The sequence below is a fragment of the Bos javanicus genome, chromosome 7 (genome assembly GCF_032452875.1).
Source record: "Bos javanicus breed banteng chromosome 7, ARS-OSU_banteng_1.0, whole genome shotgun sequence".
Lineage (NCBI taxonomy): Eukaryota > Metazoa > Chordata > Mammalia > Artiodactyla > Bovidae > Bos > Bos javanicus.
The window spans coordinates 19402344-19415591 of record NC_083874.1 but is presented as its reverse complement, the minus strand read 5'-3'; the positions used below and the strand labels follow the sequence as shown (position 1 = coordinate 19415591).

General features: G+C 54.0%; 1 protein-coding gene across 2 annotated transcripts; it reads left to right on the top strand.

Moving 5' to 3' along the window:
- The first annotated feature begins 2959 nt into the window (after positions 1-2959).
- Positions 2960-13169, top strand: MPND (MPN domain containing). Of its 2 annotated transcripts, none has more exons than XM_061422608.1 (13): positions 2960-3533; positions 3614-3887; positions 4615-4851; positions 7559-7691; positions 8315-8399; positions 8617-8713; positions 8951-9023; positions 9104-9180; positions 10370-10538; positions 10624-10694; positions 11245-11334; positions 11997-12089; positions 12929-13169. In XM_061422608.1, exons 1-13 carry the CDS (start codon positions 3430-3432, stop codon positions 13013-13015), a joined length of 1590 nt encoding a protein of 529 aa, XP_061278592.1. In that variant the 5' UTR covers positions 2960-3429; the 3' UTR covers positions 13016-13169. The 2 variants fall into 2 exon arrangements, with proteins under 2 accessions (XP_061278592.1, XP_061278593.1); XM_061422609.1 differs by having other exon boundaries at positions 3445-3533; positions 3631-3887.
- Positions 13170-13248: the final 79 nt, after the last annotated feature.

Genomic DNA, 13248 nt, shown 5'->3' with positions numbered 1-13248 from the left:
CCTGGGATAAACTCCACTTTCTCATGATGAATACTTCTTTTTATATATTGCTGAATTCTATTTATTAACTTTTTTTTTTTAAGTTTTTTTTTGGTCTGGATTCATGAGGGATGTTCTGTACTTTTGTTTATTTGTACTCCCCTTATCTGGTTTTGGTATCAGGGTGACGGTAGCTTCATAAAATGAATTGGGAAGTGTTCCTTCTTCAATTTTCTGGAAGAGATTATGTAATGCATGCATGCACGTACGCTAAGTCGCTTCAGTGTCCGACTCTTTGCGACCCCGTAGACTGTAGCCTGCCAGGTTCCAGGTCCATGGGACTCTCCAGGCAAGAATTCTGGAATGGGTTGCCGTTTCCACCCAGGGAGATTATGTAAAAGTGGTGTTAATTCTTCTTTGAACCTTCATAGAATTTTTCACCCGGGCCTGGAGATTTCTTCTTTGGGAGTTTAATTTTTTTCAATTATTTTTTTCCCAAACAAATTAATATTTTTATTAGCATGGTAAAAAAAAAAATATGTTTTTTAAACACAGGAGATTTTGTCCTCAAATACTTGTTAGGTCCTGCTACTGAAATGAACTTGTAGCTAAACAACTTATGAACCGTGATGATACCTAGTCCATTTTAGGGGACTTTTAAAATTACAAATTCAATTTCCTTAATAGTTCTAGGACTGCCTGGACTTTATACACATAGCAAAGATTAGCCTTGGGAATTCACTGAAGAACTGTGTAACTCTTCCTCTCCTGAACTGTCTGGTAATGTTGATTACACTACTTGCCATTTAGGGGTGCTGTAAATTGTTAATGATTGATAAGGTCACAGTGGCTAATTTATCAAAGGCAATGGGGATTCATAGAAGGATTTAGAGCAATGGAGGGAGGTGGTCATAGTTGCATTTTAGTAAGATTCCTCTGGGGCCAGGATGGGAGATGTAAGGAGTGTGTGTGAATATGGAGGCCTGAATCTCCAGGAAATGATCCAGATGAGAGATGCTGGAGATTCAGCCCTGGGTTTTAGAGGAGAAGCAAAGAGAAAGTAGACAAGGCCATGGGCAAATAAACTGAGGCCATTTGAGCTCTGTTGAGTCTAAGCAGCTGTGTGTTGTGCTCAGTCGCTCAGTCCTGTCCAACTCTTTGAATCTCATGGACTGTAACCTACCAGGCTCCTCTGTCCATGGAATTTTTCCAGGCAAGAATACTGGAATGGATTGCCATTTCCTTCTCCAGGGGATATTTGTGATCCAGGGATTGAACCCATATCTCTTGAGTCTCCTGCATTGGCAGGCAGATTCTTTACCACTAGTGCCACTTGGGAAGCCCCCTAAGGGGCTGGAGATGCCTATCTGATGGCTGGACCCTGGGTGGGTGGTGAGATGACTCCAAAAGGAGGTTTGGACTGGACACAAAGTGAGTGTCAGGGAACATTAACTATCAAGTTAAGAAGAGAAAAAAGGAATTTTCTTTGAGCCAAACTGAAGATTATAACAGGAAGCAGATTTTCTGAAAGCTCTAAGAACGGTTCCGCCTGTTAGTAGGCACAGTCATATATATTTCATTTATGCATGCATGCCTGCTGCATCACTGATTCCCTGACCAGAGACTGAACCCACGCCCTGTACGGTGGAAGCATGGCTTCTTAACCTCTGGACCTCCTTGAGACAAATGATCATACATCAAAATGACATACTGATATTTACATAAACTTCACTAAGGATACATAGTTCAGGTAAGCAAGTACAGAGTGAGCAGCAGATCATCATGACCCCTACAGAGCTGGGAAAGAACACTGTTCTTATAAGAAGATATATTGTCAACATTAGAAAAAAGAAAAAAAAAAAACATGGAGAAGGAAATGGTAACTCATTCTTGCCTGGGAAATCCCAGGGACAGAGGAGCCTGGCGGGCTACAGGCCAGGGTGTCGCAGAGTCGGTCACAACTGAGTGCACACGCATGGCTGATTCACTTCGTTGTACAGCAGAAACTAACACAACATTGTAAAGCATTATCTTTCAATTTTTAAAAATGGGGAAAAAAGAAATAAAATGTTAGAAAAAGAAAAGAGACCTTTAATGTGGAGCAGGAGTTCCTATCTTTCCATCTTTGAGGATCTCTGGTTAATGTGTTACACAGATTAGCAAGAGAGGGAGGGAAGGGGTCCAAACAAAGAATTGTTGTTTACTTTTTCTTGTCCTACCTTAAAATACAAATCTTATTGCATCATGAGTAATAATAATCACTCATTCCCCAGCTCTTACTATACGTCAAGTCCTGTTCTTTAACAACTCTCAAGTAGGAATTGTTATCCGCAGGAGCAGAGAGGTGGAGACACATGGCCAAAGTCACAGACCTGGGAAATGGTAGAGCAAGATTTGGAGCTAGGCTCACTCATTCCAGACCACTGTGGCTGGACAGCCCTGTCCCTAACAGCCTGTCCCCTCTTTCAGACCGGCATCGGTAGCTGAGTCCAGCCGAAAAATTGCCGTGCAGCTGGAGGGAGCCCCTGCCCAGGGCTTTCAGCCCTCCCTGGGGTTGGGGAGTCCCAGCACTGGGAGGTGGCCCTGCGCCTCGGGGCAAAGGTCCTGGGACAGTGACCAGAGACAAAAGAGCAGCAGCTGTCGCCCGCACTCCTAGCCAGTCTCCGCCCACGTGCACCGCGAGCTGAGGGTTGGGTGGGAGAGGTTGGGGGGTGGGTCTCAAGGGAGGTTTGAGCCGCGAACTGATTGGTTGGTTGAAGACCAGACCCTAAAATGGATTGGACACGTAAGGCCCGGGGACTCCTGCTGACTGGTCGAGGAGGAGCAATTTAACGCTTGACTGGCAGGAGGGATTCCACCCTCTATCGTCTATTGGCTGAAGATGAAATAACCTAGTTATAATTGGCTGGCGGGCTCAGCTGCAATCCAATCAAGGCAGTCGAAGGCCGCCGGGGGAAGGTGGAAATTAACCCTTTAGAGAATGCCGCCCGTCTTGGGCACTTCAGAGTCGAGGCGCCGGGTTGTTTCCTCGATTCTGGCCCGCAGCCCCAGGGCAGTGGGGCTCATCCTCCCAGGCCTCAGTGTCTTCCTGGTACCAACAGCTGAGGCCTGTGGGTCCCTCATTAGGAGTGATCATGTATCTCAATTTCCCCGCTAGTCGTAGCGGGTTGAGCGCCGCTAAGTCCCCCAGCCCCAGGCCTCAGTCGGTGACCTCGGGTGGAGTCATTGGTTCTCCGAAAGCGGAAGCCCCCGGCCTCAGTGTTCCCAGTGGTGTCCCGAGCTCTCGGTTACCACCTCCCTCCCACGGAAGGTGGCCTCAGGCCTCAGTTTCCCGAATGGTCCCCTAGGGTTGAACCCCCACCTCCCTCTCCCGCTTGAACAGGCCAGAGTCTGGCTTTCCCCGGCTCGCCTCTGCTGGCCAAGCCCCCAGTAGCCCACCGGCGGCGGCCAATGGCAGAGGTGCTCCCCCCTAGGGGCGGAGCCGCGTCACGTGCCGGGAAGAAAGAGCCCGAGGCGCACCGGGCGCGGGGCGTGGGGCGGAACGACCATGGCAGGTACGGCGGGCCTGGCGGGGGGCCGGTGGGGGACCGGGCTGGGTGGCTGCACCGGCTCAGGGCGCACGGCTCCGCTGCAGCCTGTCGCTGCCCGTAGCTCCGGAACCGCTGTCCCCTGCGGGCGCCGCGGGCGAGGAGGCGCCGGATGAAGACGAGGACGAGGCGGAGGCCGAGGACCCGGAGCGGCCAGGGGCATCGGGAGGCGCTCGCGGCGGCGGAGGCGGCGGCGGGGCGGGACCGGGGAGCTGCGGCGGGCCAGGGGGCGCGCTAACTAGGCGCGCGGTCACGCTGCGGGTGCTCCTCAAAGACGCGCTGCTGGAGCCCGGCGCCGGAGTGCTGTCCATCTACTACCTGGTGAGCGCCTCCCAACCTCATCCCATTCCAGCTCGTGCAAAAAGGGGAAACCCGGGTCCAGTGTGCTTTCTTGCCGCAACCCGAGCCCCTGGTGTGAGGAGGGGAAACTGAGGCACAGAGCATCCTGACCCAGCAGGAGCCTTTCTGGGTGGGAGAACACTGTTCACCAAACTCTCCATTCCACAAAGGAGATCTTAGGCTCGGAGAAGACACTAGTGCCTTCCTGGCTATGTGACTTCACTCAACTTATGCGTATCCTAGTTTCCCCATCCGTAAAATGGGATTTTCTTTCCTCGCATGGGGTTGCATGAGGATGCAATGAATAAGCTGCTCAGTAGTGTGCCTGCTACACAGTAAGTCCCTTATAAGTGTTTGTTATTATTACCATATTGTTATTGTTCTCTTTGTGAATGGGAGCAGCTTGTGAATTGAGCATCTGCTGTGTGCCAGGCTGTGTTGGGTGTTAGGGACCCAGTGGAGATCAAGTCACATGCAGTTCTTGTCCTTTGGGGCTCACAGTCCAGTGAAGGGAGTGGGGATGGGCACATAACTTGACGGTTTCAATCCAGGCTGATCAGGATGATACCTAAGCTGTAAGCCTCCTGGAAGGAGGTGGGAGATGGGTGGCAAGCCCTGGGAAGCAGCATGGGGTCAGGGAGGACTTCCTGGAGGAGGGAATCTTGATGAGTACCAGCTCCTGGGTTCAGCCAACCCACTGTCATTGCAGGGGAAGAAGTTCGTGGGAGACCTGCAGCCCGATGGAAGGATTGTGTGGCAGGAAACAGGCCAGGTGTTCAACTCACCCAGCGCCTGGGCCACTCATTGCAAGAAGCTGGTGAACCCGGCCAAGAAGTCTGGCTGTGGCTGGGCCTCTGTCAAATACAAGGGCCAGAAACTGGACAAGTACAAAGCTGCTTGGCTCCGCCGAAACCAGCTCCATATGACTGCAACTGCCGCTGATGAGGTACATCCTTCAGCCTCTCTGACTCACTGCTGGATAAAGAGTGCCCAGAGAGAGAATGTTGGAGCTGGGGCCTTGAGGGATGAATAGGAGTTGATCAGAGTGAGATGAAGGGTAAAGAGCTTTCCAGAGGAAGGAATGGCATATGCACAGCTTTGTAGGCATGAAGAAACACATGATGCTTAAGGAACCATTTTTAGCTGATGCAACTGGAGATTCAATGCCTTAGTAGCTGAGGGGGCTGGCAGCATTGGCAGGGACCAGATTTTGGAGGGTCTTGAATGCTGTGATAGTAATACACACACACACATACACACAGAGGCTGGAGTTGATGCTGCAGTCTTTTTTTTTTTTTTTTTAATGTTTTTCTTTATTTGGCTGCATCAGGTCTTAGTTTCGGTTCCTGGGCTCTTTATTGTAGTGATGTGCCTCTCTCTGGTTGTGGCTTGGACTCCCGAGTGCCCAGGCTTAGTTGCCCCACAGCACGTGGGATGTTAGTTCCCTGACAAGAGATTGAACCCAGATTCCCTGCATTGGAAGGCAGATTCTTAACCTCCTGACCACCAGGGAAGTCCCTGGATGCTGCAGTCTCGAGGCAGAATTTCTTGTTTTCCAGGAAGCCTTAGGTTTTGCTCTTAAGGCCTTTCACCTGATTGGGTGAGGCCCACCGACAGTATCAAGGGTAATCTTCTTTATTGAAAGTTAACTTATTGTAGATGTCGACCACATCAACCAGATGCCTTCACAGCAACACCTAGACTAGTGTTTGATTCAGTAACTGGGTACTATAGCTGAGCCTGGTTGACTTATAAAACTAACCTTCACACCACACCATAGGGCTATTCATTCAGGAAGCATTTAATAAATGCCAGCTGTGTGCCAGGCCCTCTTCTACGAGCTGGAGATAAAGCAGAGAGCCAAATGAGAAACATCCTTGCCTTCATGGAGAGAGAAACAAACAAAAGAAATAAGTCCATCTTATCATACTTTGGAAGAAGTGAGCAGGGGCAGGGGATGCAAGTGCTGAAAGGGATAGGATGGCCAGGGAAGGCCTCATTGAGAAAGTGACATCTGATCAGTGAACTGAAGGGGTGGAGGCAGGGAGCAAAAAGTTTTCTGGAAAACAGCATGTGCAAAGGCTTGGTGTTTTGGGGGAACAGCAAGGCTCTGATGCGGCTGGAGCAGAGAGTGATCATAGGGAGAGAGGGAGGAGGGAAGGGCAGGGAGGCGAAAGGGGCAAGTCTTGGAGGGCATGGTGGGCTGTGGGGAAGACTTGGGCTTGTACCCTGAGGCAAGTCGGATCCCTGGAGTACTGTGAGCAGAGTAGGTGTGGGGCCTGAGTCAGGTCATTAGCGGCGCCCCCTGGTGGCCGCTGTTGGGAGGACAATAGGAGCCAGGGATTCAGGGTTCAGGTGGATGATGATGGGGTGTATCTGGCCGGCCTTTGAGGAGGAGGAAGTGGGTAAGTTCTGGTTAATTTTGAAAGTGGATGTGATGTGATTTGCTGGTGGATCTGATGTTGGTGTTAGGAGATGTCTTGTTCCCCCAAATGTTTTTGCAAGCGCGTGGACAGGATTACCCTCATCGGAGATGTGTGGAGGAGCAAGTTTAGGGTGATGGTCTGGGTGGCCTTGTTGAATGTGAACACCCCCTTTTGAGATGTCAGGGACTAGTCGGACCTGGGGTCCAGAGGTCAGGGGAGACCTAGCCTGGAGTCAGGACTGTGGGCAGTTGTCCAGGGGGCACACGGGGTTTGAGGCCCCTCAGAAGGGGTGTAGGTGGGGGAATAAAGAGGCGGGAGGACCCAGCCCTGGCCCAACGAGTGAGATGGAGGAGAATAAGGGGGTCCAGGAGTGGTGGGAGGTAAGCCGGTCAGTGCGGGGGTGGGGATCCCTGAGGAGTTACCAGGAGACGCTGCTGAGAGGAGGAGAGGGACAGAGACTGAGATGTGGCTGTTGGGTTTGGACAGAGAGGTCACCTCATCAAGGAAGGGCTCTTTAGGAGAAAGGAGGAGGAGAGGTTATTGAGAGAATCTGATCAACTAATCCATGCAAAGTGTTTGCCAGCTGGATGAATGGAGCAGCAGGGCATATGCGTGGCATATGCCTAATGCTTTGCACGCATTATCTAATTTCACCCTTTTGCCACCCCTGTGGGGCTAGAAGTCATTGTGCCGTTTTATAGGAGAATAGAGCCTGAAGTCTGGAGAAGGCAATGGCACCCTACTCCTGTACTCTTGCCTGGAAAATCCCATGGACGGAGGAGCCTGGTGGGCTGCAGTCCTTGGGGTCGCTGAGTCGGACACGACTGAGCGACTTCACTTTCAGTCTTCACTTTCATGCACTGGAGAAGGAAATGGCAACCCACTCCAGTATTCTTGCATGGAGGATCCCAGGGACAGAGGAGCCTGATGGGCTGCCGTCTATGGGGTCGCACAGAATTGGACACGACTGAAGTGACTTAGCAGCAGCAGCAGCAGCAGAGCCTGAAGTCAGTTTGTAATAGGCAGAGGCGATATTCCAGCCTGAGCAACTAACTGGTCCACATCCTAGATTGTCTCTGCTCACTCTCTCCCTCTAGTGGGCACCCGGGGCAACGACAGGAATGGCAGGTTCTGGCCTGCCAGAGTTCTTGGTCGAACTTGGGGGGAGGGTATGGAGAATACAGCTAGAAGTCCCGTCGCGTTTCCCCCAACCCCGACCCCACTCAGAGCCCGGCCAGCGAAGGAGAGGAGGAGGAGCCGCTGATAGAGGAAGAGGAGGAGGAGGTTCTGACAGCAGCCTCAGCGGACGACAAGAGTAGGAGACCGCAAGGGAAGGGCCCCTCGGAGCCTGTCCACTCGGGTAAGAGGTGTGGGGGAGGGGAGGAGGTGGGAACAGTGGGGGGAGGTGGACAGAGCTCAGGCCGGGGAGGAGGCTGGGTGTAGAGCCCGCTAGAAGCCTGGCTGACTTCCCAGCCCTTGCTGCCTAATTTCACTCTCACCGCCTGACTTTTTAAGCTCTAATTCTACATTTCTTGGTCCCACTGCCTAATTTCTTTATCCTTACTCCTCCATAGGATTTCTTTGCCCTGTTGCCTGATTTCTTTGCCTGACTGGTCCTCACCTGATTTCCTGATCCCTTCTTCTGATTTTTTAGTTTCTTATGTCCAGTTTGTTGACTTGCTGCCTCATTTCTTTATTTTTAAAAATATTGATTGATTGATTGATTGATTGATTTGGCTGTACTGGGTCTTAGTTGCCGCTTGCGCGATCTGGTTCCCTTACCAGGGGTGGAACCCACGTCCCCTGCACTGGGAGCATGGCGTCTTAGCCACTGGAGCACCAGGGAAGTCCTTTCTTGATTTTTTAAGACTGCCCCTGAAGTCTTCTTTCTTTCTTGGACTGCCTGGTCTTGGTTTTCCAGTTCCTGGCTGGGGAGAAACTGATACTGACATCTTTCTTTAACACCCCCTGCCAACTCCCCAGAGGCCACGCCCCCAGGGAAAAGGGTGGACAACAAGATCCGGGTGCCGGTGCGCTACTGCATGCTGGGAAGTCGTGACTCGGCCAGGTCAGATGCACCCCATGCCCGCTGGAAGAACCCCCACCCTCATCCCCATCTACAGAAGCTCTTGCAGCATGGGGTTGGGGGACAAGGGCAGGCAGGGGAAGGATGGAGACAAGGCCTCAGATCTTCAGAGCTAGCTGTGGGACCGAGGGAGCCAGTGTGTGGGTGAGGGAAGGGCCTTGGGGTTCCTGAGGCTGTGGAACCTTCCTGGCTCCCACAGGAACCCCCACACCCTGGTGGAAGTAACGTCTTTCGCAGCTATCAACAAGTTCCAGCCGTTCAACGTGGCCGTCTCCAGCAACGTGCTGTTCCTGCTGGTGTGTGCCCACCTCCTACCTTGTCCCTTAGGGCTCAGGGGCTCCCAGGCTTGGGGAGGGGCTGGTCCCTGCCCAGAGGGTCCTTGGAATAGAGACCTTGTCTGCTCTGTTTACTATTGGTAAATAGTAGGCACTCAATCAATATCTGAGGAAGGAGGGGGGTGGGCTGACCCCCAGGACGGCCTTGGGACCAGGCACAGTCTGAGTGGGTCTTCCCATGTCCCTCCCCCTCCCCAGGACTTCCACAGCCACCTGACCCGCAGCCAGGTCGTGGGGTACCTGGGGGGCCGCTGGGACATCAACAGTCAGAGTGGGTATTGGGGGCCCATGGGCAGAGAGGGTGTTTGGGGGCCAGGGTCAATGTCCACCCCTTCTCCCGCCTCCGTGCAGTGCTCACGGTGCTCAGAGCCTTCCCCTGTCGGAGCTGGCTGGGGGACACGGAGACCGCAGCCACCGTGGAAGAGGAGGTGAGGGGGCGCATGGCAACGGGGCATTTGTGGGTGAGGGGGCGCAGGCTGGTGTGCACACAGCTGTCCTGGCTACTGCGTCAGGGCGCCTAGCGCCGTGTCGCCACTCAGCAAGGGTGCAGATAGGTACGTGTGAGCTCCAGTCCCTGCACCTGTGACCCCCACCGTCATTCTTCCTCTGCGCAGATGCCGCCAGCCCCTTCCCCGCTCAGACTGCCTGTCACCTGGTAAAGGCCGGATAGATATTAAATGCCCTCCTTCGATGTTTTCATAACAGTGCTTAGTATGCGCCTAGCACTGCACTAAGCACTCCACACCCGCCTTTTCCAGCATGGTCAGTTCCGGAGGACAGAATAGGTGTGCATTTGGTGCACAGCTTTATCCACCCGCCTCTTCCTTTCTCTTTACGCTTGCGCTTGCCTCTACTTGCGTTCGCACATCTGCCTCTTTAACTATTTATTGAGTACCTACTGTGTGCCAGGAATTGTTCCTTGAGCTGGGGATACAGCAGTGAGCAAAATAATATTTTGCCTTAGATTTACAATAGGAGCATTTGTTATTTTATTATTATTATATTATTATTCTATTTTGGCTGCGCCACGGCGGCTTGCAGGATCTTGGTTCCTACACCAGGGATTGAGACCCATCCCTTGTGGGGCTGTGAGAGGTCCAAGTCCTTAACCACTAGACCACCGGGGAATATAGGAGGCTTTAAAACAAAATTACTTATGTTTGGCTCTGCTGGGTCTTTTCTCTAGTTGTGGGGGCTTCTCTTATTGCAGAGCTCGGGCTCTGGAGCATAGGGACTTAAGTAGTTGCGGCTCCCAGGCTCAATTGTTGTGGATGGGCTTATTTACTCTCCAGCATGTGGAGTCCTCACGCATCTGGGGTTGAACCCTTTATCTCTTGCATTGGCAGGCAGCTTCTTTACAGCTGAGCCACCGGAGAAGCCTGGAGCATCTTCTTTATGTCTTTGTTGACTGTCCCCCTCACTGGATTTGCTGAGCGCGGGGCAGGGTATGTCTCGGTTGCTCACTGATGTATCCTCAGAGGCCTGGTACACAGCAGGCGCTCATTAAATGTTGGCTGTGTGTGCCTGGCGTGCTGGCCGCCGGGAGTGGCGTGCACGCACCAGGGCTGGTGGAACCCCACCGTCCCGCGCCGGCCCCAGCCGCGTCTCTGCCCTTAGATCTACCAGAGCCTGCTCCTGCGCGGCCTGTCCCTGGTGGGCTGGTACCACAGCCACCCGCATAGCCCGGCGCTACCGTCGCTGCAGGACATCGATAAGCAGATGGACTACCAGCTGCGGCTGCAGGGCTCCAGCAACGGTTTCCAGCCCTGCCTCGCCCTGCTCTGCTGTGAGTCCAGGGAAAGGGGTGGGCCTGGGCCCTGTTGGTCACCGAGATCCCAGATCCAGCTCCTTCTCTGTGTCTCCGTCTGCAGCCCCTTACTACTCTGGCAACCCCGGCCCAGAGTCCAAGATCTCGCCCTTCTGGGTGATGCCGCCCCCTGAGGTAGGCGGGGCTTCAGGGGAGGTGTGGGTGGGGCCCTGCGTGGTTGTGGGCGGGGTCAGGAGGGCTTGTTAGCGGCGGAAAGCCAGTACTCTGGTTCCCGGCTCATCTGGGGAGCTGGGGCCTCAGATTGTCTCATCTGTGAGATAGGAACATAATAATTGCGCTGAGGCAGTAGGTGTGAGTGATGTTGAAAAGGTTGGGGCTCCAACTGTAGCAAGCTGCCTTGGCTACCAGTATGGCCTCCGACCTGAGACCTGTCTGGTTTCATTCTCCAAGTCCAGTCTTGGAGTCAGAAATCAGCTTTAGAAAGGAATTTGGGAGCCATGGCCACTCCTGTGTGTGTCTGTGATGGAGGCCACTCTGCCTCCCAGGTCACATTGCTGGGTTCTTCTGAGACCCCACATGGCTCTGAATCTGACCCCAGCCCAGAGCCAGGCCTGCAGTGTGGATTCCCTGGCCCCCAGCCCAGGGAACTTCCTGCTGTGCCCTGAAGTATTGGGCTGGGGGGCGGGGCGGGGGTAGCTAGTGGTGACCAGCTTGTCTCCGCCAGCAAAGGCCCAGTGACTATGGCATCCCCATGGACGTGGAAATGGCCTATGTCCAGGACAACTTCCTGACTAATGACATCCTCCATGAGATGGTAAGCTGACTCTGGGGTGGTGTGGGTGGGGGACCCTGGGAGAAGCAGGCGGGGGCTGAGGGCGCCCCACTAGTTGGCTATAACTCTAGGAGTCAGGAAGCTGTGGTTGAAAGTGCCACATCAAGACCCAGATCAGGTCTCTTCTGCTGCTGAAAATCACGGGCTCTAAGGATCAAGTCCCCAGTCTCTGCCCCGGCCCCTCCCCCCACCCCCACCCCCACCCGGCCTCCTTGCTGTTCTGGAAGGTGCTAGGGACGCTCCTACCTTGGGCTTCTGCACCTGCCACTGATTCTCCCAGTGGAGACATGTGAGGACCTCAGGTGTTACTTCTGCCATTCAATAGGCATTTAAACAAATGGAGCTAGTTCATCACACCTGTGACTTCACAGATGTTCCTGCTCAGACTAAGGCTAGGCCAGGGAGTCTTTCAGGGCTGCAGAGGTAGAAAGAATTGCATTCAGTGATTCTTCTGCTTCTGGGGGAGGCATCTTCTCCTCTAGGCAGCCCTCTCTCCTGCCAAATGCCTTCATTTCCCCAGGGTGGCACTGCTCGGGGGCCCCTCTCTTGGGGAACTGGGTAACCCCTACGTGCTGTGCTGCGTTAGTCCAGAGGCCCCTTGAAGGGCGGCAGCGGCTGGGGCTCATGTGTTCCTTTCCCACTAGATGCTGCTGGTAGAGTTCTACAGGGGCGCCCCTGACTTCATCAGGTTCCAGGAGCCTTGGAACCAGGAGCACACCTACCTGGACAAGCTGAAGGTGAGTGAGGCTCACACCTCGAGTCCTGTGCAAACCCTTCCTTTTGTAAAGATCTCAGGGAGCCCCACAAGAATATATCCAGAGGCAGCTCGAGGAAAAGTGAGTTAAGTGAGCTTGTACAAAAGTATTTTAGTCAGATGTAAGCGCTGCCAAAGAAAAGTCACGTTTGTCACACAAGGGTGGTGACAGTGGTGGAGATGGCTATCAAGTACGGATGAAGATGTAAAAGCCTGCAGCCCTTGTGGCCCTGGGGCTATCCTGGCTGAGACGCTGCCCCTGAACAGGAGGGGCTCTGAGTCTGAAGCACAGCAGAGCTGAACCAGGCAGAGGGGCTGGTGCTGGGAGCAGGCCGATCCAGTCCGCCCTGCACCCCCCCCCCAACCCCCGCGGCTCTCCCCGCCCCCCCGCCCGGCTCCCTCCCCTTCCCCCCCCTCCCCGCCCTCGTTAAGTCAGCGGTCTGTGTCAGCAAGGGCTTGGCAGCCTTTTGTGTCCTGCCTGGGAGTCATTCTCAGAAGACACATCTCACTCGGCTTTACAGAGAACCAGCTTCATATATTTGCTTGTTCTGTTCAGACTGAACAGGGACCCGGGCTTAAAGCTGCCACACTGGTCACCTCCTACCGCGGTGCTGGGTGGGAAGGGTGGGCGGGGCCTGGGCACACGGGGGGCGGGGCGTGTGAGAGCAGACTGTCGAAGGTGTGGAGGAATCTTACCCCCGCCCCCGACGACATTCCTAGGCCCAGGATGCACCTGGAGGTGTGGTTTTAGGGACACCACCGGGGTTAGCGGAGCCCTTAGCGGGGCAGCAGCCCTGAGGCGCCGGACCTGCCTGTTTTCAGATCTCCCTGGCCAGCAGGATGCCCAAGGACCAGGGCCTAGGTCACATGCTGGAGCAGGTTTACAGCCTCCTCAAGCAAGGGAACTGAGGGAACCAGTCTTCAAAGACAGGAGAGGGCTCTGATTAGACGTGCCCTCTGCGCCTCTGGGTGATGGGATGGGTCCAGGGCTTCTTTGCTGTTTGTCCCGTGTGACTGACTGTGACAGCAGGGGCTCAGATTATATAATAAAGGAGAAACGGGCCAGGTGTCTCTCAAGTGCTGTGACTGTGGGGAGGGCCTGAGCTGGTGACCAGGCAAGTGACAGCCACCCCCGCCCCTCC